Source organism: Emydura macquarii, unplaced genomic scaffold, assembly GCF_026122565.2.
Source record: "Emydura macquarii macquarii isolate MOO-44397 ecotype Brisbane River unplaced genomic scaffold, CSIRO-AGI_Emac_v2 contig_1146, whole genome shotgun sequence".
Classification (NCBI taxonomy): domain Eukaryota; kingdom Metazoa; phylum Chordata; order Testudines; family Chelidae; genus Emydura; species Emydura macquarii.
Window position 1 is genome coordinate 21808469 of NW_027131283.1, and position 25725 is coordinate 21834193.

Below are 25725 nucleotides of genomic sequence, written 5' to 3' on the forward strand. Positions count from 1 at the left end.
AAAGCTGAGTGGATAATTTAATGATGGGAGAGAGCAGGTTTAAAATGGCTTTATTTATAACTGAAGGCTATTTAGTGGCCTTTGGGACATGAATTAGTGGTCCCAGTCTTGTTCCCAGTGGACTGCTCTCCGCAACACAGAAGTCACCACTGTTGGCGTTGATGGGCACATTTGTCAGGCTTACCATTGAGGCCAGTGACTGAATGGGCACATGGGAACTGCACTATTCGCTGAACCCTGTAGTTTTCCACCTGGTCAAATTGAAAACAGCAAAACAACCTTCCACCAAGGAGAAATAAGACCATCTCTGTAGAGATGAAGCTAATATTTCAGTACAATTAAAAAAGTTAAATTTTACAATAACTTTGCGACAGAATGGTGTATTGAATTCTTTCCCTGTCTTTGTTCTGCTTTGTACTCTGTTTGAAGCATACTGCCAGATTACTTTTTAGCACACTGTTAACAAGTCAATCCATTTTGTACAAATGGTGTATTAGAAACTAGGCTATATGTAGGGGTTTCCAAGAGTTTTATTAGCTGAGGGTTTTGTTCATTGAGTGAAATACCTAGTAAAATCAAAGAGCTATTCCAGTGAGAGGGCAGATCCAGAAAGAAAAATAGCTCATTGTATGGATTTGTTCTTTGTTTCTCTTTATTAGGTCTGCCTCTGTTCCTATTAAAGTCAGTACAAAAACTCTTGTTGGCTTCAATCAGAACAGGATGGCACTTTGTTTTTACATCAGTTATAAATTTTCCTTCAAAGATCATTTCCTTATCCTAAATTGCTGTAGGTCCAAAATAGCCCCAAGTTGCATCCAGAAGTAATGCATGGGGTCTTCTGGGACAATCAAGGAATAAGGAAAACTTAGGCAACTGCCTAATGATTATTTCAGAATTACATAGCTCCTTCCAAGAGGGATATACTGCCTTAGAACAGGAACAAACCCTGCTACATAGTTCAAACAGCCCTGGGCGCTTCTGTGAGCCAGCAGTTACAGAGGTACAGTAGAGCTGAAGAGAGCACATAATATTCTATGTTATGACTGATAATTGGAAAATAAAACTTTAAAAAAGCATTGTAGCACAAAACACTGACACAGGGCCAAATCTTTCAGTCCTTACTGCAGCAAAACTCCCACAGTAGGTTACTCTAGTTGCAATTACTTAGGTTTTATAGATCTTTAAAATAGACAACAAATGTACAAAAAACTAAAATTACTTTTTAGACAAAGTAGTGGAGAGTAGCTTTTTTCTTTTTTAAGGGAGGCAAAACACCTTGTTAACTGTAGATCTCGGTCAATTGGGAACATAATTTAAACAATAATTAATTATTCCTTGAAGTGTCTATTAACAGTGTCATGATTTCTTTTGCCTACACTTATTTCAATACTATAAAAATGGTACTTTTCTATTAGTGATGCAATCTCAGAAATCTCCAACATGTTTTATAGGTGTACCGTGAAATTTAAAAACAATGAAACTGAACTTCTTTTAGCGCTTGGAACATGTTGGAAAAGCAGCTTCCTTCAGCTGAAATACTTCACCAGAAGCAAATTAGACATATTTTAAAATTCTTACTAAACTCATTAGTCAAACCCTGAAACTGAGAAGGAATATCTGTGGTGCGACTCAAATGATGGTGGAATTGTCATGACAGACCTGCAGCTGCCTTAAATTGGAATAGCTCTACTGAAGTCAATGTAGCTGTGCTGATTTACACCAACAAAGGATCTGGTCTGTCAAGTGGTCATGGCTGTGACAGTCCACTGGCCATCTCTGGAATTTAGGGCTGCAGAGGGATGGAGGAGAATATCAGCTACTCTGTTTACTAGCCGTACTTCTATAAATAGCAGCAGTGGTATTGGTTCAGATGGGAGGCCAATGTTTGCCAAGCTAACCTGGCATCCTCTTTACTTACAAAGAAGATCAGATCTTCCCAGTAGGCATGGGGAGAGAAGACTGGACTTGTTTGGCATCAAACTGGCATTCTCATACCTACTGCCCTGGCAAGAGCCTTCCCACATAGGTTCTCAAAACAACAAGAGAGCGTATCTGAGATGAGACAAAAAATGGACATTCATATATTCATACTATTTTCTTCTTCCTGTAATTGTTGCTTTTGCCGAGATCCCAGATCCTCTCCTACCTTCTCAGATCTGCCAACTGCTGGAAGGGGAGGGGAAGGGAAGACATTTATGAAGACTAAACTTGCTTAAACAGAACTAATTTTTGGCAACGGGAAACCAGAGAATAACTTCAGTAACTGTTCTATACGCAGCTATTACCACTGAGAAAGGGGATAGTATTTTGTTTAGATTTTAAAAATGGACTGACTTATACAAATGCATAAGCTAGATGCTGTTGCTCATAATCAACATTATTTGATTAATGCTTACCCTACAACACACTGCAAATGCACTGGAAATCTTTTCTCTTTAAAGCTACTGATACATTTATTACAGCTACAATCTTAGTTATGCTAGTTTTGTAACACAAGCAAGACTAGGCAGGGGTGGCTATAATCTTAAAGAAATGCTGCTCGCTGTACTCCAATACAATGTTGAACAAAGCAGATTTATAACACGAGTTCACTATTTCATTGTCCCAAACTATAATCAGTCTTAATTATCTCTGGTGGTGTTAGAGTCCTATTGTATTCCAGCGAATAGACTGCTATCTCCTGATCCCTATCCATCTGATAATGGAAATCCCCAGCCCTAGAAACTTATTTTCACTCTGATATAACAGTAAGATGCTTCTCTCTCAGGACATTGGGGCACTTTTCATTTAGATTCTAGCATTGTTCCTCCCAGCTCAAACTAATCGTAGAACAAGATCTATGAGTGAAATGGGCCTATTGGAGTGAAATCCAGTCAATACATTTCAATTTTCTTTAGGTTCTGTAAACTTTAATTTTGCTTTAGTTTATGTGAGCTTTATATTAATAGCTTCTGAAACAGCTTTTTCTCAGACATGACCCTTCACCCAATCACATTAAGTAAAATTATTACTCATCAAATTCTTGGCCAATAAAAAGCCCAGGATATTTTAAGAAATGCTGAGAAAATAAAATATGGATGAATGAAAATGTGTGAAGTAGACTACTAAAATAGATACTGGAACATTGATCTCATCTAGAATGTGTAAAGGCCTAAAGGAACTTAAACAACTGTAACACCCACAGAGAAGAGGATCCAAACCACATCCATGGAGTCATCTGTTAATTCCATGCTTTCTGTATTTTTGGAAGGACATCTGTTGCATTCTAGTGATGTGTATGGTTACAGAACTACCACTAAGACAGGACTTTCCACACTGACCAAAGGTCAATCTTGCCTCCATTCAACACAGATTGGATCACGCTGTTGGGATATGAAACCTGTGAACCCCTGATTTGCCCGAAGATCTCCAGAGAGGTAACAAAGTGAGGAGCAAACTACATTCATAGTTTTAGAGGTCCAAGAAAATGCAGAAGTGTGATCCTCCCAGGCCACCACAACACCACAAAGGTCTGCTGCCCCTCCTTCCTCTTGGAAGCAGGAGACCAAAAGTACCACAGACTATGCCAGTCTGACCAACCAAGTGCCCAGAGGAACCCTGCAGACCAATGTAAGCTACCAACCAGAGATGGCATCACCTGCTCTATAGTCTCCACTCTGATGCATTGAAGACAAGCAAGCTAGAGAATTAAGCATTTAACTTTTGTATACCTTTGTCTTTTTTTCTCATTTTAGTTTGGCAGGGATGCCCATCACCTGTATTCATAATTTTTCCTCTAACTCTTTTTAATGTATGACAGAGAGAGAGAGTCAAAGAAATAGCACATGTATCCAAATTCTAAACAAATCCTATTTTAAATCACTTCATGTTACCCTCGACTATAAAAACGTGCTTGCATAAAACTACTCTGCCCCAAAAGGGAAGTTTGGGCTGTTTAATCACTATGTATCCTAATAGAGATAAATTTGTCAAAAAGAGTCAACCTTCATCATCTCAAATGGCAACCTTGAAGGAGTCTTGAATATTGCTTTCCTGGGCTGAAAAGTAAACTGTGCCTTCTTAGGCTTCTGGGGCTAATATTATGTATTCTGAAATTATACTCAGACAGGATTTCTATTGTCATTTGGTGCCATGCTCACAGAAGAGATACTTGTGGCCAGATTGCATTCAGTGTATTCAGGGTGGATGTTCTGTGTATCTAACCAGAACTCCTGTATTAAAAAAACACTAGTGGATTTCAGAAAGTCCTTTCATGGTACAAAAATTTAATAAAAAGAAGAGAGAACCAGGATTTCATTGTGATTTGGAATTTCCAATAGCTGGAACTCAGACTAAACAATTAGACTCACAAATTTCACATTTTTCTGCTGATCTGGCATTGTCTTTAGTCCATTTTCTATCCCTCTGAGGTCAACTGTAGCGCTGCACAAAAACAAGGGGACAGAATATGGATTTTAATCTACAGAGTACAGAAGTTCCCCAGTGGAAAAAAATAATAGCTGAACTAGAAGCAGTAATGGGGAAAAATAGTATGGGACAAAAGTGAAATACAAGTTCGTAATGGGATAAGACAAGTGAAAGCACCAGTGTTATATTGCTGTATACTCAGAGGCATTAAGTAGGCAGGAGATATCTCCTTTAGATAAAGCACTTATAAAATTGCACCTGGAATACTGTGTTCAGTTGTGGGAAGCTCAACACTACAAAATGATAATATGGAAGAAGAGAAGGAGGTTACTTTTTCAAAAGCATCTAAGTGACTTAGACACCTAAGTCTTACTGAAAGCTATTGGACTTAGGCTCTTTTGAAAATATTACCCATGAACTACAAAAGTGAGAAGGCAGCTGGAAGGATTGATTACAAAGGAAAGATTAAAAGAGCTAAATAGATATAGTGTGGTTAAGCAATGACTAAGATGGCACATGTTAACCATCTAACTATGCATACATAGAATATAATTTAGGATGGTATGGCATAGAGTAGTAGAACTATGAGTTATGAGTAATATGATAAAAGAAAGGAAATATTGATGAATTTCAGGGAAATCTTCCTGTTAATGAGAGATATTGGATTGTGGTGTGGTTTCCAAAAGGAAATGGTAGAATTCCCATCTCTCAGACATTATTGTGGGGATTTTCAAAAGGGGCAAGAGGAGGGGTTAAGCACCCAAGTCTCACTGGGGAATTGGATGCCCAACTTCCTTAAATACCTCAGCAAATGCCAGCCAATATTATTTGTGAGTGCTGTACAGGACAGAAGTTAAACATAGTCCTTATCCTTAGGGGCATCTTAACAAGACAAAGGTAGGGACTCACTGGAAGACTCAGAGGATGTCAATTTACAAAATAATTCATGCCTTTGATATTTTTCCCCCGTCTTTAAATTTGGTTGGTGCTGGGGTTCTATTGACATGACTTAGTTTGTAAATCTGGCAGAGGAAGTGGAGTTTTATTTAAGAAGAAGTGGAATATTTAAAACTAGACTGAACAAAATAGAAGATATCCTATAAGGAATTGCCGTCTATTGACTGCAATGAGATGGACTAGATGACTTTAAAGATATTTAGAATCCAGCTGACATCCCACACTTGTTATAAACATTGAAAGATAGATTAGCATTTTAGACTTAAAATGGTTGGTAGTGTCCCTTTAAATTATTTTGGAGCGTGTCACAGAATCCCACCAAGGATTTCAATATAACAAGTCCTATTTTTGACTGACTATGTATTTTTCCCTCTCACTCTGTAGCAATGAGATAACATCCCTGTGCATTTCCCCCTCTCTTGGCCTCTGAGGGAATACATTCTCTCAATTCTATTACTTCCTGGTTTGAGCCAGGGAGAGGAAGTTGAGGTTTAGGGTGCTGGCAAAGCCAGACCAGACTCCTGCTAGACAAGAGTCCTGACCTGGACCTGCATCCCTGCTGTTTCAGAGATTCCATTCCTCCTCAACTACTTCTCCTCCTAGTGACCACCCAATCCCTTAGGATATTAGCTAATCCCAAGTGAAATCCACCTAGCCATTAGCTAAGGGCTTGTCTACACTTACCTCAGAGATTCGGCGGCAGTCAACTGGAGTTACGCAAACTACGCAAAAACTTGCGTAACTCCTGTCGACTTCTGTGCTTCTGTTCTGCGCTCCGTCTTCAATGCACTGCGCCACTTGAGGAGGTGGTCTTAATATGTCGATTTCTGGATCGACTGAGCGGGTCTTCACTGACCACTCAGTCGATCCAGATAAGTCAGTCTGATGGCGGCTAATTTACCGCCATCAGTGAAGACATAGCCTTAGTTTCATAAGGATTAGAGAGACAAGGTGGGTGAGGTAATAACACTACATACATTTCCTAAGGGTTAGCAGACTTAGACATGAGGTAATATATGCTCACTTGTGATTGTACATTTTTGCTAAGTTATACCATGGTCTGTTATTGTGTTACTTATCCAATTTCATATCATGGCAATTTTTTAAATGACATTTTATTCAATTTTCCACTTTAATAGAAAACACAAGCATTGAACAGATGCATGTTAAATATCAGAGGTTTTCCACAGTACATACAGTGGCTGAAGAGAATCAACAAATAAATAGCATCTTTTGTTCTCCAATTAAGCCGTTACCATAAAGTCTAGCTATAGCAATCAACGAGTTTCCTCCCCATTTCTCCCCTTCTCTCCTCCCTTTTACATAGCATACCATCAGAACTGGTTTAGCCATTTCTTTCTGTATGAGCTGAAAGTTGTATTGTTGTAGTTCCAGTTGCTATTTAGTGACAACACTTACAACTTCAAGTGATTAAATCTGTGCTTAGTTTGGGGTAGTTTTCTTGTTAAAATGAAATTTATTTTTTCTATTGTTACATATTTTAAAGACTATATTAAGCTTCTTATTTAAGGAACTCACTACAACTTTGTGTTGACCCCCATTTGTGTGCTTTATTCACCTGTTGTCTTCTGTTTTATAATTTGATTGTAAGAGTTTGGGGGTAGGGACGATCTTGGTGTGTGTGAACAAGCACAATAAGGGCCTCATCCTTTTTTGTGCTCAATACAAATAAATAAATAAAAGTATGGAGTTTCAAAGTGCTGCCTGTCATTTCATCCTCAGAGTTCCCCATTTAAAAATGTTCCTGTTACTTCAAGCCTTATGCAGGCATAACTCACTTTTAAAACAGAGGAGAAAAGATTGCAGGATTAGACTTTATTTACCTAATGCAAGCATCTCAGAACAGTGAGTGAGCTTACCTGCTTTAACGAGAGCGCAGCATAGGATCCCCATGTTTGTCCTCTATTGAATGTTTTTGTTTTTCTACTCTCCTGGCCAAAGCAGAAGTAGGAGTTTTTCTACATGAAAAATTCTTTGAAGGCAAAGAAAATTTTGGTATAAAATATATTGTCACTTAGAGTGGAGGAGAAAACAAATCTGCTAATGCATTTAAGGTCTAATCCTGCTCCCATTGAAGTGAATGGCAAAAATCCCACTGGTTTCGGTGCAACAGGATCAAGGCACTATTCGCTAGCTCCTGACCTACATTGTGACTGAGAAAAATATACTCAAAAACCAGAGAGGGAGCGAGAAAGAAAAACCAAAATAGAACTCCCTGACCTGATAGAAATTAGGGGTCAGATTCTAAGTCAGTGTCAGTCAGCATAGCTCCACTAACATTGTGGGGTTACATCTATTTACATGAACTGAGAATCTGATTCAAACAAAAAGTTGGTTTGGGTTTTATTTATACAGTGCTGTAAGTCTACACACTGCCAGGACACTAAAGGGGAAGGGATAGATTTTGGAGATATTGTTGACAAAGAAATGACAGGATTTAGCGGTTTTATGGGTGTGTGGAGAAGGAAAGAAAGGGGTCAAATGAGCAGGACTGTGAGTTTGGGAGGAACAGGGTAGAGATGATCTAGTCATCGGTGCCAGAGAATGATGGAATGGAGAAAGTTGGGAGGATCTGCTCTGCCTTTGATATAACAGCTGAATTCCTCCCTGTGGATTGATTTTATTGGAGTAACCCTAGGAAAGAATGTGGCTCATTGAGTTAGAGGTGGTGGCAGTACATCCAATAGGAGATATCAGAGGGGTGAAAGTTAGGAACTGGACAGAGGATGAAAAGTTAGGGTGGAAAGACAGAATGGGAATCATTTTGTAGAAGTGATAGCTGAATCGAAGGGAATGAATGGGATGGATGACGCCAGGGAAGTGAAAGAAGGAGGGGGGGGGGGGGGGAAGTATAAGGAAGACAGAACCCTGAGAGGTTCTGATAGAAGGCAGTGCCTCCAAAAGAAATTCTGAAGGAATGATTGTAAGAATAAGAGAAGCAAGAGCTCAAAACCAAGGTATATTAGTAGAGAGGTATCCAATATAGACTGAAGTATAGTTCTTTTCAATAGAATGAACTGTACACTAGAATGGATACAGCTCTATAAGCTCGGTGAGATTTTATGCTATGAAAAGTGTAATTTATAGAGAAAAAAATCATGATTATGTTTGGATGGAAAATGGTTTGAGGATTATTTGTTTGAGCTAGGAATAATGTGAACAATAAGGATCACTGATTCAGACATAAGATCAGAACTCAAGAACTCCGAAATCTAATGATAAAAATCAGTCTTCTCCTGGAGACTAAATAATAATAATTTTATTTATTAAATGCCTATTTATGAATTGATGCCCAAGGCACTGTTACATTCTAGAAATACATGAAAGGCAAGAACAAAACTGTGTTGCCCTCCAGTTTCCTTATTCTTTCATTTTCTTTGTCCTAGACCGTGGCTGCTGCAAAGGACCGTATTGCATTAAAACTAGTTTTTAGAAAAAGAGGTCACATTTTTCCTTTCCACAGATTTCATAAATGCTCTTTTACATTATGCTTTGTTGAACTAAATTCGGATGTTTATGTCCCATTAGGTGCAGGGCTTAATTCAGTTTAGTCAGGCAGGTAATAATGGAAAATACTTTGCAGACTATGATTTTTTTGTTTTTATTTTTCATAATGAATTTGCCTTTATGCAGTCTGTTGTGGGCATCCTCTTGGGTAGCAATTATGTTTCTTTCTAGAACTGCTTTTGGGGAGGTACTGAATTTTATCTTCCCTTTAAGGTCCAAGCAGATTATAGCTGTATTTCACAGCTCAGATGTTCTGTAATTGAAATAATTATATGAAAATGCCTGACAATTAAAATTTGGCTCTCCCCATAATACAAACATATTCAAAATTGTACACCCCGGTGAAAGAGACAGAGTGAAAGAATACTTGATATGGATCTTTCAAGAGAAGCAATGATTCAAAACAATGAAGCCTGAACTTACTAAGTTTGCCACCTTTTTGCTAGTATTATGGTAAGATAGCAATCCTCACCTGCAGTGATCAGCAAGAAAGTTCCCGCCCCAAAGAACTTAAAATATAAATAGACAAGATAGATAAAGATTGGAAGAGAAAGGGAGTATTGTTTTCCCTTTGTAAATGGGGAATAATGGGTAAAGCCAGAATAAGTGACTTGCCCAGGGTTACATATGAAGCCTGTGACAGAGCTGGGAATTCAATCCATATCTCCCGCATCTCACTCTAGTGCCTTAACCACAAGAGGGTCATTCCTGTCTGAAATAAGCCAATAACCTAGCCTGTGCGAAACTCAGGCCCTGCACCAAGCCACGTGCCCCAGTGAAATCGTGAAAGGATTGGTTTCCCTTGATGATAGAATCAGAGGGAGTGGCAGGTGCTTAACTCTCTCACTCTCCTCATGGTTGCTGGAAGAGAAGCGAGCTCACTTTCCACTCCCACAACTACCAAGTTGAAGAGACTCTCCATTTTCAGCTTTGAGTGGGGAAGAAAGGTACTAGGTACATTTGTTTAGTAATCCATTCTCAGTTATGGACAATGCTCAACCTTAAGCAAATATGAGAATGCTCCTGTGATTGCTCTGACTGAGTATAGAGAGAAAGTCAAGTACCAATCACTGGCTTCTATGGTAATCTTCCATCCTTCTGCCCATAACATGGTGATTGTCTGCAAGATTTTATTGTATTTGCTTCCTTGTATTCAGCTTCACTTTAGGCAATGGATGCCATTTCAAGCCACATTTAGCAGAGAACTATTCCGACTCATTGACAGATCTCATTTATCAGGAAATGAGACAGGATGTTTAATAGAGAGACCCAGATATATCAAGAGAGCCCCTCGGTTGTCCTTTTTCTCCCAAGTCTAAGGACTAGGGCCAATGGGGGACTGGTTTCAGCAGAACAGATTACTCTTGGTTATTTATAGGCACAGTGAAATTCATACAGGACTAGAGCACACCCTCATTAGGCAATCTTCGGTCTAAGGCTGTGAGGGACTCGCTGCACCCATCTCTGTACTGGCGCTTTCTGCTGGTGGTCTGGGAATTAGCCCCATCCACAGCCTGGGCTCTGTCACTCTTCCCCAGGTTCTCCGGTAGTCCTTCTCGCCACCGTCAGGACCCACAGCGTCTTCTTCCAGCCAAGCCACAACCCGTGTTTGGGGGATTCGACAGTCCCAGCTCCACCACTTAGTGGCCGCTGCAGTCCACCACCACTCCACTGGCAGTCTGGGGGAGGCAGGGAGGGACCCGGGCCTGTCCACTTCTCCAAGCCCCTGTGTGCTGTGATCTTGCACTGCCTCTTCCCCCAACTCCATAACACACTTCCCTAGGCCACATCCCTGCAGTCCCAATACCTTTTCTGCCGTTGTATCAGGGCCTCCAGCTCAGACAGAGCCCCAGCAGTCAGCCACTGCTCTATCCAGGGTGCTGCCTTCCTGTAGCCTGCAGGGCGGGCAGCCTTCCCTCTCTGAGCTCCTGAGAGTGACTGCCTCTGTTCTTCTTGCAACTCAGTGTTATATATTGGTTATCCTGCAGCCCCTTCCCATTGGTTGCTAGTCCTAGAGCCCTTTTAGCTCCTTCCTTGCCAGTGCGGGGCAGACGCCCTGCCACAGAGGCAAACAACCTAATTAACACCAAACGCTTTTCAATTGTATGATCTTTAAGATTGGGATTGTGCTTTCCTTTCTTCCACTGCCTAGCACGTTGTGAGGACAACTGGAAACTAATACATAATTATCATAACAGTGTAATTCTGCTCCCTCGTTCGCAGCACACCCTCTCTGCTAAACAACCAATTTTGGTCAGTTCATTAAGTGGCTGCTCAAAACAGGTTTCTCTGTACATCTCCCTAATTAACAAGGAAATGGTTAATGCAGAGTTGCTGATTACTAGACGTGTTTGTGAATGTATGTACATGTACGGTGGCTCTCCATTACTGCTTCCTCACTCTCACTAATCCATTCAGCCACGTCATAGTCCAGGGGTGGGCAAGCTGTGGCACGCGCGCCGACTTTGAGCGGCACATGGCTCCCTGGCTGGAGCCATGCTGCTCCCGGCCCCAAGCAGCACCATGTGTCCCCCTCCCCCCCATTCTCCTTGTGGACTGAGCGGTGCCCCTGGTCGGGAGCGGCGCGGCTGCTGCAGGAATAGGCCTGCAGACCTGCTGCCACCACTGCCACCAGGAATGGGCCGGGGAGGGAGGGGGGGAGATTTGGCATGGCCTTTGCTGACGGTTGCCAACCCCTGCCACAGTCAGTGTATAGAATGTCACAATTGTATTTGCAGGTCTATTGGTCTGCTCCAACACCCACTGCCATAAATGGGAAGACTCCCAGATACTTCAGTAGATGTTGGATCAGGTCCGATGTGCTGCCATAGGCATAAAGATCTAACATAGCTGAAACGATGCATTTCTGCTGCACTTTGGGGACAGGGAGGGGGATTCACCTACATGTTGTGGATAGGACATCTGCAGCAGGGAGGTCTCTACTGAGACTCTACTGGATGACAGTCACCCATAAAGAGGGCATAGCCATTGGGTCTGTGAACATCGGGAGTCCGTATGGCCATAACCCTGCCTAAATGGCAAACATCGGATTACATTTGGCTTCTCTTGTCTCCCAGTATATCCAACAGTAGTTCAGAGGTGGCAGCTGGGGAGGGGGATGAGTTTCCTGCGATACTTATTGAGACTGATGATTATTGACCCCATATTATGTTGTACACACGCAATGCTTTTTTCTGCTGGCTTTATTTGCTTTTGCAGGATGGGGCTTATATTGAGTCATTATGATGTCTCAGAGTGTATTGTAGATCACTGAATTAATCAGGCAGGAGAGAGCGGCTAGGACTAAAACCTTTATGTTTATGCACTAATAGCTTGGAAGTCAGTAACAAGGCAAAGGCAAGCAGAACAATTAAATCAAGTGTTCCATAGGAATTTGATAAGATTTTTAAAAGCTTGCCTGAGTGAATGTGGGGTTTTATGTTTTTAAATATACATTTTGCAAAACAGTATTAGGTAATTGCTTAGCTAGTGGTGAGACACTGCAGTGTTTTAGTACCCAGCAGTGCCCTTGGTGCTCACTATAAAACTTTGCTGTCATTACACAGGCCTTTATTTTCCTGTTTAGAACCCCACAAATCTCTTTAATAATTTGCTCCAGGGTGGGCAACGTTCTGCCATAATCAGAGATTTTTCTGTTGTTGAAAGCAAGACCAGAAACAGCACGCCAGTGCCATGTGATTCTGACACGTCAGTGATCTTCCTGGAGTGGCATATTGCTTATTTTAGATGTTGAGACACGTTACAAAGTCTGCTTTTTGTAGGATGGCTGTACTGGCAGTTTTTATAATACAATATTCCCAGCACATACATCAAAGGATTACTTATCTACACTAGAGATGGGTCCAAATCAAGACCCCAGATGTGAGTTCCGTATCCCACTCTCTCTCTAGAACAGGAGGCACCAAACCCCCAAATCTGAACAACTCCAGACATGGCATTTTAAGATCCAGATTCAGATCTCACCTCTCTCTAATTTAAGGGAGTCCTGAATTAGCGTTTAGATATGGCCCATTATAGAGAGGTACAAGATGTGAACTCAGATCCAAACTTGGATCCTGTTTTGGGGATTTTGGTTCACATCCATAGTTAATACCAACCTCTGGAGGAGGATAAATTCTATTTTAAAATGTTACTGGCATCTTAGGACAGCTGTTCTGGCTCTTGCATGCTGAAATTTCAAGCATTAATAAGAGCTCTGCTCAGCATGAATACACTGAGAAACACACAACATCTCAATTTGATATCATCTTTTGGAAAATTGCGGACTTCTGGGATGAGCAAAATGAGTTTATTTATTCATTATTGATTCTGAGCACGATGTGAGAGAAGAGAATAGAAACGGTTTTCTCAAAATATGCATACAGTTTTAGCATTTAGTGACTTGCCAGTGAAACAACAGCACACTCCACTATAATGGATGATGCAAGAAGTTAGCACTGGCCTGGCACAGCATAAGCAACATGTATCAACTGAAATGCAAGCATTTGACATGCTGTTACATAACTTGACATTTGGATCACAAAGATGTAACCCCTTTCTTTGCATTTCTGAGAGCTCCATTTGCAGTCTACACCACTGCTGCTGCACCTACAACGAGGACTTATTTATTTGTATTCTGGTAGTGCCCACAATGTACTAGGCACTATCCACACACAGAAGATGACTGTCCCTGCCCCAGAATGCTTACAAATGTAAGAATTAGACAAGCAATGACTATGGGATAGGGGGAAAGGAATGTAGTCAAAATGTGCACATTTTATATTTAAACACAATAATACCCAAATGGCCTTCAATCTTCTGTCTGTTTGGCCATTTCTTGCTGATGTCATGGAAGAAGGGGGTCTTAATAGGTTTAATGATTTTCTTCTAATGGCATCTAAAGGCTTCCATGCCTGATCAATCATTTTCTGCATATTAGCAGTGATGTAGAGCCACATCTTCAGAACTGCTGAGCACCTGTACTTCCCACTGACTTCACTGAGAGTTACAGAACTCAGCACCTCTTAGGATCAAGAACATAGAACAGGTAATTGCAGTTTTCAGATGAAGCTTCCATCACAGTTATCAGGCAACAGTATTGTTGGATTCAAGAGCTGTTTCCTTGTACCCTATGCATGCATTAAAATAATGCTTTTAGTTAAACAAACTGAATTCCTACTATTTTGTATTTTCATCAAGATTTTACTACATCACACATGTAAAATCCAGAGAGTGGAATACCATTCTTTTATGTCGGTAGTCATTTGATATCTGCCATCAGACTTACGTAAATTTACAGGTAAAGGAAACTAACAAGGTTAGGTTTTGAATAATAAAGCAAAATTTTTATGCTGAAAAACCATAGTAATATCTATCTCACCAGATGTGTGTGACTAAATGGCATCTGTCTACATGGCACAGAATGTTAACTCTATAAAGATCATTAAAAAAATATAGCTTCTAACCATATATGCACAGCATCCCATTTACTGAACAAAAATATAATTTGCAAAGTTGTGGATGCAAATTAAGTGGTGAGTGAAATCAGGCCATAAAAGCTAAGCAGTACATAAAGTCATACAGCAGTCACAATATGCCAGGTCTTGTCTTCTCTGGCTGTATGCAATGGGTAAGCATGGTTTTTTTTTTTTAGTGTTTTTTTTCCCCCTGGTCTCCCCCTACCTCCCCCCCCCCCCCTTGTCCCATGACTAGAAAGTTGTTAACAGGCCACTTCACCTTGAATGGTCCCTTGAAATGTATGTTAACTACTTATGCTAAACAACGTGTTTCACCTTGTACTGTATTCAGCTGTGACACTCAGAATAGGTTTCCCAGACCTGAAAAAGAGCTCTCTGTAGATCAAAAGCTTTGGGCAAGGCTACCCTTAAAACACTGCATCAGCACAGCTGCACCAATGCAGCTGTGTTGCTGTAGCACTTTAATGAAGATGCTCTATGCCACTGGAGAGAGCGCTCCCTTCAACATAGTTAATCCATCTCCATAAGACGCTCTCCCACCAACATAGCATTGTCTGCATCGGCGTTTAAGTCAGTATAATTAAGTCACTCAGGATATGGATTTTTCATATCCCTGAGCAATGTAGTTATACGGAAGCAATTCTGTAGCCCACCACCCTTGTCCCCCCAGGCTTCAAAGCCCAAGCTGCAACATCTACACAGCTATTTTAGTGAGTTAGCACAACTCTGTGGACCCGGGCCAGGGGCCTTTCTCCCAGATATAGTATAGACATGTCCTAAGAAGCATTAGAATCATAACATTAAGTGCTCAGACATTTTTTAGGTTTATTCCCAGAACTCTTGAGAAGTCAGTTTTCACTCCATAAGTCTCAACAGCTGAAATGCCAGCTTCTTACTTTTATATGCAGTGTTGTTGTAGCTGTGTTGGTCCCAGAATATTAAAGACAAAGCGGGTGAGGTAATATCTTTTATTGGACCAACTTCTGTTGGCAAGAGAGACAAGCTTTTGAGTTTACACAGAGCTCTTCTTAAGCCCTGGGAAACTTACTCAGGGCATGTCTACACTACAAAATTAAGTCAACTTAAGTGGACGTACAGACACTGCAGTAACTAAAGCAATTTCACGTCCACACTACACTCCTTTTGTCTGTAGTGCACGTCCTCATCAGGAGTGTTTCCACGGTGTGCGGGCACGGACACCTGGAGCCATGCCTGCCCTGGGGCTGACTGACTGCTGGAGCTAACAAGGGGAGCCCTGAGCCCTACATGGGGCTAACAGCCAACAGGCGATGTAAGTAATGCAGGTCTACCTGGATACTGTGTTGCCCTCACTTCATCGACTTATGTGCTACGCCTCTCGCGAAGGTGGAGTTATTAAGTTAACGTAGTGGGTGACTTACATTGGTGGGAGCTACATTCTAGTGTAGACACTGACAGAGTTAGCTGCTTTATGTCGACTTAACTCTGTAGTGTATACCAAGCCTCAGAGTGTCACAGCTAAATACAAGGTGGAACAGGTTGTTTAGCAGAAGTATTTCAAGGGATCATTCAAGATGAAGTGGCCCATTAACTCTCCTCCAGTGATAGGAGGGAAAGGACAAGGGGGTGAGTGGGGAAGCAGCTGTGTGTGTGGGGGAGGGAGGTGGGGTTTGTTGCTAGGCTATAGATTGTTGTAATAAACCATACATTCAGTGTCTCTATTCAGTCCATGATTTTTAGTGTCTAGCAACGTTATGAATTTGAGCTCCCAGGCTCCTCTTTTGAAAGTGTTGTGCAGGTTTCCTTTGAAGATCAGGAAGGATAAGTCAGATGTGGAGTGATCGCTTTGTGATGGCTTATTACAACAATCTATAACCCGGTCTCAACCACCCTATCTGCTCACTCCTCCCTCCCCAACTTCCTTCCTCCCTTTCCACCCCCATGAGTGGAGGGGTGTTAACAGGACACTTCACCTTGAACAGGCCCTTGAAATATTTGTTAATTATTTGTGCTAAAGATACTACCTTACCCATCTTCTCTCTCTTACTTTTATAGGTAGATATCCATGAACAGACTACATTGGCAGGGATTAGAGATAGTCAGAAACCAGGGAAAAAGTAGAAAATATTTTCCCAGTTTTTTGCATTTAGATTCAAGTTTTCTGACCAGCTGTATTAGGGGGTTTTGTTGGTTTTTTTGTGGGGGATTTTTTTTGGGGGGGAGGGGGAGGGGGGGAGGGAGAAGGGGGCATAGTCCTTTTTCCGATGAGGAACTCGGAATTAACTACAAACTGCTAGGAGGCTATGCATTTTAAAAACGAAAGCATAACACAAATACAGCATAACTAGATTCCAGAGCATAATAAATTGTAAGATAACTATGACTGGTACAGTTTACATTTTTTTATTTAAAAAGTGTTTGCTAAGGAAAAAGATTTAACCAGCTAATGTAGCTTCCAGCCTGAGTGAGGTGCTTTTATATTTGTTATTAGCTTACAAAGTATATTACAGTTGAAGATGCGAAGTTGAATATTTGTAGTTTGGTAGCTTTATCTGTGGCTTAATGCATCCTATTTGGCCCAAGTCTTGTAAAGTGGGAAATTATGTCTACAAATACAAGAATAAAACAGGTTAAAATACAACTGATATAACCTAATATCTAGACTTGCATTTCAGGCACTGTATCATAATACACTGTGTGTGCTATCTTTCCCGGGCAATTAGTTACTTCTCTTGTCTGTTATGGCATGTAGGTGAAAAGAATGGGGCAGAGCCAGATGATGCGGAGTTGGTGAGCCTCAGCAAAAGGCTGGTGGAGAACGCAGTCCTCAAGGCTGTACAGCAATATCTAGAAGAAACTCAAAACAAAAACAGACAGACTGATGGAAGCCCAGTGAAAACTGAGGAAGCAGCTAGTGGCAATAAGAGTGAAAATGATAATGATAACAGAAAATGAGCACTGTGTGAATACCTAAGGAAGCACAAAACCACCAAGAATAACCCAGCTCCCTGTTCAGATCCACTTAAGTTGTGCTAGCTGATTCACATTATGCTTTATGAGCATCTCTTACCAGAAGTGTGTTCCGAATCAAGAGGCACTAATTAACAGTTTCCTGAAAAATGTTTGCATTGCTGAAAAACTACTGAATGCTGGTAAAGATGATTGGGGGGAAATAGACAAGATTGTGAATTTAAAAGATCCAACTTTCACAGGCTCTTAACTACACAGAATCTCTTCATTGCTTTTGAAGAGGAACTGAACGCCTTGCATATGAGTTTTGCACTGAAATGAATGGCCATGGAACAAGGCCCTGCCATAAGCGAAAACAATGCCAGCTACATTGTTTGTCAGAGCCAAACGACTGCTCACTTGATCTGCAGCAGAGAACACCACGTTCTGTTGCAAAGCCCAGAGCAGTCAATGCTAAGCTAAAACAGTTACCACTACAGATGTTTATCACAGATACTATTACACAGTAATATCGTGGGAGTTTCTTTTGAATGTGATACTATGAAGTGTTCTTCACTTTTCAGTAAAGTTTGTTCACATAAATTATATTTTTTGACAAAACACTACCTTTTTATATACAATAAATACAGGCAAATTCTAAGTATTAAAGAAAACATCTGTTTTGATACGTTAACTCCATACTTTAATATTTAGAAATGACATGAGTTATATGCAAAATGTATTGTATCATTCTTTTCCTCTAGGGAAGAGCCATGAATCAGACTTAATAAAGAAAGCCTTGCACAGAGAATCGCTGGCCCTGTTATCCAAACTGAATAAGATAAAGGAGCTCTTATCGAACCCTGAGATCCGGATGAAAATTAACAGAGAACTGTTTGAAGAAAGATACAAACAGCAATAGTAATGGGAAAGTCATGCTGACTCCGACTCTCCAGTTATGTGATTGTAAATAGATATGGTGTAAAATCTCAGAAGGTTGTTTTATGATGAAAAATATTGCTTTTGCAAATTTTCCATCTGTTTTTTTTTATTCAGACAATATAAATGAAAGCCAATATGGTGCATGGTATTGTGTTAAAATACATGCACAAAAAGAAGAGACTGTTTACTGATGAGTTACAGTAGCTCCTGAGATCCATCCAGGAAGGAAAAGTTAAGGATGCAGGTCTCTGATGTTTCTGCCACAAAAACACATTAATTTCTGATGGATCTGATCAAACACTGTGGCCATTCTAAAACACGTACTTTCAGTGATTTTAAAATTATAGCTGAAGAAGGCATTTTTAATGATCAGTCTTTTCTGTATGTGCTGGTATTTTGGGTTCGCACTGTTTCTTGTTTGTTTGTTAATTAGCACTTGAATGCACTTGTACAGATGCTGAAATGTAGTTTCTGCTGTTGTTTACATGCAAGAAAGAATGTTTTAAACTCTCAAGGTAAAACCCTGGCTCCTCTGAGGTCAATGGCAAAATTCCATCAACTTCAGTGGAGCTAAGATTTCACTCTCATTATTTATTGTTCAAAATAATCATTGTTCAAAATATTTGCCTTTTCATTTCTGTGGAAGTAAGATGCTTCTCATTTTTATTTTTGTTATTTCCTCCACTTCTTTACCCTTGCTATGTGAAAAGGGGTCTGAACCCGTATTCCCTGTGCACTCAACACTTCTACTGAATTCAGTGGAAGTATTGGGTGCACAAAAAATGCAGGATTGGGCCCAATCCTGGCACTTTTTAAAGCATTTGCCTACAACTGTAAAATCTTCTACTTAATATACAACTTAATCATACATTCTGTGATCAATTTCAGATTTGTGCTGGTAAAATTGCAGTATAAATTTTAAGATTTTATTAATCAACTATGAAATTATATTGGTATTTTATCTCATGGATCAGCTATTTTTTTCTCAAGTGATAAATGAGAGTGTGTTTAAAAAATGCATCTCATGCATTTGAGGCCATCTTCCTAATAAAAACATTTTCTCTTTGCACTGTGTTCTCTTCCCCTCAAATGGCCTTAAATAAAATGAAGAAATACTTTTGAAGATAACTGTAACATAGATAATTACATGACTTGCGTGCAACTCCTCCCTACCCCACCAACTCTGTTACGCCAAGGTGAGGATATTGACTCTTGATGCTGAAATCCTATAAATTAAGTCCTGAATCTTTTAGATTCAATATATATTGAAGAAAATGCCTACCAGTACATTATATTTTAAGAGCATTATAAGATGCCTGTGTCAAAGTTTAAAAGACAAGACACTGAACAACTCTGGAGATGAACCTTTTTGAAGTTTCTTTGCTACGTTGTATACTACCTGTGTAACAATTTCCTATCCTAACCTCATTGAAATCAAGTGTTGACTGAGGAAGCAGTTCAGGATTGGGTCACATATGTCCGTCCTAAAAAATAAAAGCTGTTGGTCTGATTTGCCATCACTATTGACGATAAAAATCCCAATTTTCAAAAAATGGCTGCATAAATTGCACACACAGCAGTACGCACTTTATGGGCCCAAAATATGGTCTGTTATCCCTTAGGCTAGCTAAAGACAGAAAGGAAAAACTGAAAGTTACTTATGAGCACATGTGCTGGTTTATCAATAGTGTGTTATTCATCAGGACATCAGCAATTTATGTCTGTAGAGCAAGTTAGACAAGACTAATCTACTAGGCAATCAGACTCAAACAAAGGAGCTCTACTATGTCTGAATTGAGTTTAAGGGAAAAAACCCTCCATTTTTATTAGCTTCTTTTTTCTCCTCCTGAGCAGTCTAACCCCAGTACTTTTCAACTAATTGCTATGGTGACTAGTGTTCTCATACGTATTTATCACACGCTTTCCTTTCCTGTCAAAACACTTAGAAAAGACTATTTCTATAATCCAAGTCACCTCTGGCAGTACTAATCTGCCACTCTAGAGCAACAAGAAACTCTGCAGCTACTCTGTTGTATACAGATTTCTTGTATAAGATTTGAATAAGGCATCATGTGGCATGACATGCTAGTGATATGATGGTTGCCCTGGGAAAACATGGGCATTTAACATAATTGACAGGTTTGTCCAATTTTAGCTTCTGAGTCTAACGAACACATTCTAGCTGTCTCATATTGAGTATGTCACTTCTATGCATTGCCAGCTAGGACTTGCTCAGGTAACATGCTGAGATGTGCTTCAAAGGTGGTTTTAAAGGATTGTTAAAGTAACTGGAAAAATGAATAAATCAATATTCATGCAACCCCTGAGGTGTAAGAACAGCAACACTTCCATGGAGGAAATATGTATTTGAAAAGAACTGGTGGAACTGAGTACTTGTGCATTGGAACCAGATCATGCTAAGTGAGTCTAAACATGGAGACCTCACTTGGCATTGCATTGGAACCTAGATAATGGGCCAGATTTTCCCATCAGTATGTTTACACCAGAGGTTAACTGCATCAATGGAAATTAATATCAATATTCAGTCCATATTCACAGAGAACTTTGGTTACACATATGTATGCTCGCTATGTGGTATTTGTTCTCAGAAGCTCTGACATGAATCAAAGAGGGTCAACTTATACTAGGTTCAGGTGATATTTCAATACTATTTAAGCCTATTGCCAGTAATGCTTTATGTATTTTGTTGGAACCCCGAGTTTATCAAGGTCTTTAGGGATATCCAAACTTTCATAAAATAAGGGATTGGTAAAAATGAAATAGGAAAAATTGCAAAGGCAACAATATTCAGCACAGCTTGTAAAGTCATGATTTTAATCCAAATGTATTTTAAAATCAGTTTCTATTCTCCGCCTCAATATGAAACAGTTTATTAATGCAGTTAAATCTAAAAGCCAGCATTACATCTGAAAACACTGGATGAGTCAATGAAATATGCTGTCTTTGGACCCAATCCATCTCCCACTGAAGGGCTTCCAGTGACTGATGGTGTGAATCTGTGGGGGTTGGTAAACAAAAGCACTTAGTGAATTTATCAAACTTTGTTTTCTCCTGTTTCTAAACTGGGTTTTTCCTGTGTTTGTACAAACTTTTAAAAAACTCTATTAACTCTCTCTTTTTGTACAATTGTTAATGAAATATCCTTTTGGTTAGCCCCGATGTGAGTGGCTGAAGCATTAGCCTGATACAGTTCTCTAGTGAAATCTCCTGATGGAGAAGGAAAGTGGTCACTAACCTATCGACAAAGATCAGGTAACTGGACACACAAGGCTCTGATTTTCCTCCCCAAGCAATGCCATTACTCCCCATGAACTCTCCAATGGCAATCTGCACCCTCCTAGAGCCAACCGAGTAACCAGTTAAGGTATGTGATTAATTGGCAGCCGATTAAGGTAAAGTGTGTTTTAGCTCTGTGAAAATTGTGCTAAATAAAGGTAATTGGCAATTTCATTTAAATTACATGTTTTAGTACTTGAATTGTATTTTATGCCTCTAAAATTTCACTGCATGACAAACCAGTACTTTAGCTGGTAAAGGTTTAATGTGCCTTAAAAATAACTGCCTAGTCCCAGAATATGATCTTCCGTAGAAATTGCCTGGATTCTTTGCTTTGAATAAATATAATGTTTTATGCAAAGTTATTGACAGTGTGGTAAAAGCAACAAGGAGTCATATGGTTCTTGCAGAAAAAGGTGACCTATCTAGCTCTGGAAGTGATAATGCATTAATGCATAAATCTAGTTTACCTCATTATTCCTTTGATCAAAACAATTTCCAAACAGCAAGATTCTTAGTTTGTACTCATCTCCTCATTTATATTCTCCTTATGTCTTTGATGAGAACATTTGTATTGAATGAAAACCAGCCCTGAGAGACTGCTGGTCTGAGAAATAAAACACAGTCATTCACATGCAACTATTTGAACAATTAATTGGAAAACAAAGAGTGATATACCTGCTATGCCATTCCTAAGTAATAGCTAAAGGAGTACTGCAGCAATTAGCCAAAAAAAAAATTAACAGTAAGAGATGGATATTACACATCTCTTACTGGAGAATATAATAAGGTTCATGTGGATAACTATACTTAAGTCAGTCCTTGTAAAGTCAAACAAAATTGAAATCTGAAGTGAAACTACAAGGAAAGGATGAATTTTAGAGATTTACGCTGCTCCTTCTCCCTCCCCATCACCATAATATGGATTAGCAATAGATATAAATTGAAAGCAATATACTAGCTCATGACCAGGCTCATATCTACACAACAGTTTACATATCTTCCTCCCTACAAAGCAGCAGAAAATGGTTTTCAGAGAGTATCAAAGAGACAACATTTTAAACTGAGATTTAAAGAAAAGAAATGGAGACAGAAGACAGAGGGAGTGGAATAAGTGAAGAATAGCCATGGTACCAAGTGTGGATAATCATGGCAAGGGAGACAAAGACAGCTGAGAACAGAGAAGCTGAATAGATGGTTAGAGGAAGATATACTGTATATATTAGACATTGGACTGAGTGACTACTGATGGTTGGAAAACCAGCAAGACAATTTCAAACTGGAGTAAGAAATGGATTAAAAAATAGTGAATGTGAGGGAAGAAAGGGATTAAAGTCTTGATTCTGAAGGAGCTGAGCTCTCTGGCCCTCTGTCCAGCAAAGGGTTTAAGCATGGTAGAATGGGACCAGAATACTCCACACCTTGTGCAATCAAGCCCTGTAAGATTCCATTGTCAGAAGGAAAGTAGTTTAATCATATTTTGCTCCCTCTAACAGTTATTAAGGCTTAAGAAGATCATAAAATGGAGAACTGCAACAGTCAAAGGAATTAATGTACAAGGATTTCAGCAGAGGCACATTTAGAGTAAAAGCAAATTCTCTCTTCAGACAAGGGAGGGAAAAGAAAGTTTGGGGTCAAGGAAGGCTCTAAGATTTCTACTTTGGGAGCAAGATTCAGTTTGAATTAAGGATAGTAGAGGCATTGAACAAAAAAGGCCTTTAAGCTGGAAGGAGAACTCCAGGCATTGACACATTAAAAATACTCAAGGTTAATATAGGCGTTAGAAGAACCTTCTGTAAATTCTCATGATAATGAACTGCCAGACATAACCAGAAGGCAACAAGAAAACAAAATGAGGAAAGGAGGAATGCCAGGAGCCATTATTTAAATTGAAACACAGCAGCCAGTTTAAGCAAAGCTTAAAAGAACGAGCCAAAATGCATGGTAAAACAAAAAGAAGAAATACGGAAATGAAGGGAAATAATAGCATGACACACATCTAGGCAGTCAGTCAAATAGTGTTTTTGTATCTCAGAAGCACTGGTCTGCTAGTCACACATTTTCAAGTCAAATATATTTAAGCAGAAAAGCTAAATGTTTGCGTTGTTGTGAAGCACCACTCCTTCAAAAGCACTGAAGTGAAACAATGAAAATATTGCAGGAAAAAAAAGGCTAAGGCAGGAGAAAGTGACCTACGATTGAATCCACAAGCTCCATCAGATGCTTTGCAGAGAAAGCAACAAGCCACGTTTAAAGCTCCTTACAAATACAAACACACTGTTACAGAAGTTCAGTGAAGGTAAGTGTTGAGCAGTTCAAGTGGATAAGATAGAACAATCTGGTTGCATGGAAGAAGCTATAGAAATTCAGTCTGAACAATTTCATGAGTCGCAGTGTATTATGCCAACAGTGTAATACACAAAATGTAACACTGTGTTGGAGGGGAAACATCTCAGAGTTTTCAGAGAAAGAGCCTATCCTTAAACTCATAGCTATGTATAAATTAATTTAACGACAGTGACATCAAGTTTCTACTTACATTACTGCATGCCAGTAAAATAAAGGAAAAAGCATGAGTCAGAAATGATAGCCAGGAGTAATGAAATGCTTATTCTTTTTATAATTAATGGAGATGAGCAGCATACCTGTGTAAGCCACTAGGACAGGCCCACAGCAAAGGAAGCCAGAATGGGCAGGCAAACATGAAGATTTGAGAAATTAAGGAATTGTCCGCAGCGTTAGAACATACAAAATAAAGTATACTGCAGCTCAGCACTAGAATGCAAACCCTTACTTAGCAAAATAGTTATTTGTGAAGGAAAGTCTCATAACCCCGCCAAACTAGCATACTAATAAATGAAGGAGCTAAGGATGGAGGTTTCCTAAGAGACAGTGAGAAGGAGGGGGGAGGGGGAGAAAATCAAAATAAAGCCATTTCTACAGTAGGTGCACTTTGCCAGTATAGCTGTATCTAGGCAAAAGTACTGCTAATATTGGTGCAGGTTATCCCAGTAAAGAGCTGCACTTTTGCCGGCATAGATTATTCCAGCCCATCTGAGAGAAACAAACTATACCAGTAAAAATAGTGTTGGCCAGTATAACTGCGTCTTCATTAGGGCCTTTTGCCAGCATGGCTATGTGGGTCAGAAAGGACACCTCCTCACACCCCTGACTGAGACAGGTATGCTGGCAAAAATCTGCCATGTAGAAGTGGCCTACTTTGCGAGTAGTTGAACTGGCATAGGCCCTGCTGAATCATCCCTAGCTAAGATAAATCAGGACTCCAACATTTATGGATACAAAAAAGGAATACTGAAAGCCACCAATGGGGTGTATGGAAATAAAACCAGTGCTAGTCAGAAGCTTAACTGAAACCACATTCTCAGCACGCTATCTTCCAGTAGACGAGAACTAAAATGTAGGCACATATAGGAGTATGCTAACTGGACATCCACAGTATATTAATTTTTGGTGACAAGATATTTTATTGTATGCGTGTATGTGTACACATGCTCATATTCTCACACTCTATGCATTTAGACAAATACTTTTGTTGGGAATACATACAAATGGGTGAAATCAACACCATATCCACCTTAAAACCAAATGAAAAAATGGAAATGTTATTCTCTGCATCTGTTGGTTCCTAAGAAACCATCTAGCGTAATATTAGATACCTCTCAAATTTTCATATATACAAGACTTATTATTTTCCAGTTATGTATTGAACAGATTTTACTAGAAACCATGGTGTATGAGTCACATAATGAGTCTCAAAGAATGTCTCTAGAGAAGCAGCAGGCCAATTTGCCTCATTCTGTATTTCTGCCACTAAACTCACCCTTATCAGAAGAGCACTTTTCAGAGTTGTCACAAGTGTGACAATGCTCTTTAATAGTATTAATATAATATCTGGATCTGTCTGTCACTACTGTGGGGTTTTTAGACCTTATATGGGAACAGATAGCTCACCCTAGAGGTTTGACTGAATAGCAGTGTCTGCCTATCTATTGAAAGAGAGAGAAGGCCCTTCATAATAGTCATCTAATCACCTACTCTTAACAGTCCTTAAGAGACAATAACAGAGTGAATAACTTTAATGGTTCTAGCCTGTTTTTCTTGTGAAGCAACAAAACCAGTGTGAACAGGCATGTTAAGCTATGTCTACACTGCCAGCGGCACAGCCAGC

At 39.7% G+C, this 25725-nt stretch overlaps 1 protein-coding gene and 1 long non-coding RNA gene across 3 annotated transcripts in view; one reads left to right on the plus strand and one right to left on the minus strand.

Moving 5' to 3' along the window:
- AKAP7 (A-kinase anchoring protein 7) overlaps positions 1-18197 on the plus strand; it is a 125295-nt gene extending 107098 nt beyond the window's left edge. Inside the window, 1 exon segment of the mRNA XM_067546745.1 lies at positions 17101-18197. Within this exon segment, the coding sequence (XP_067402846.1) occupies positions 17101-17303 (203 nt within the window). The 3' untranslated portion in view covers positions 17304-18197.
- LOC137152170 (uncharacterized) overlaps positions 4251-25725 on the minus strand; it is a 69357-nt gene continuing 47882 nt past the window's right edge. The window contains exons 2-3 of one of the 2 annotated variants that reach the window (XR_010919461.1): positions 7245-7357; positions 4251-4422 (exon numbers count right to left, since the gene is read on the minus strand). This is a non-coding gene — a long non-coding RNA (uncharacterized lncRNA). The remainder of the gene's footprint in view (positions 4423-7244; positions 7358-25725) is intronic. The other variant, XR_010919460.1, reaches the window with a different exon arrangement.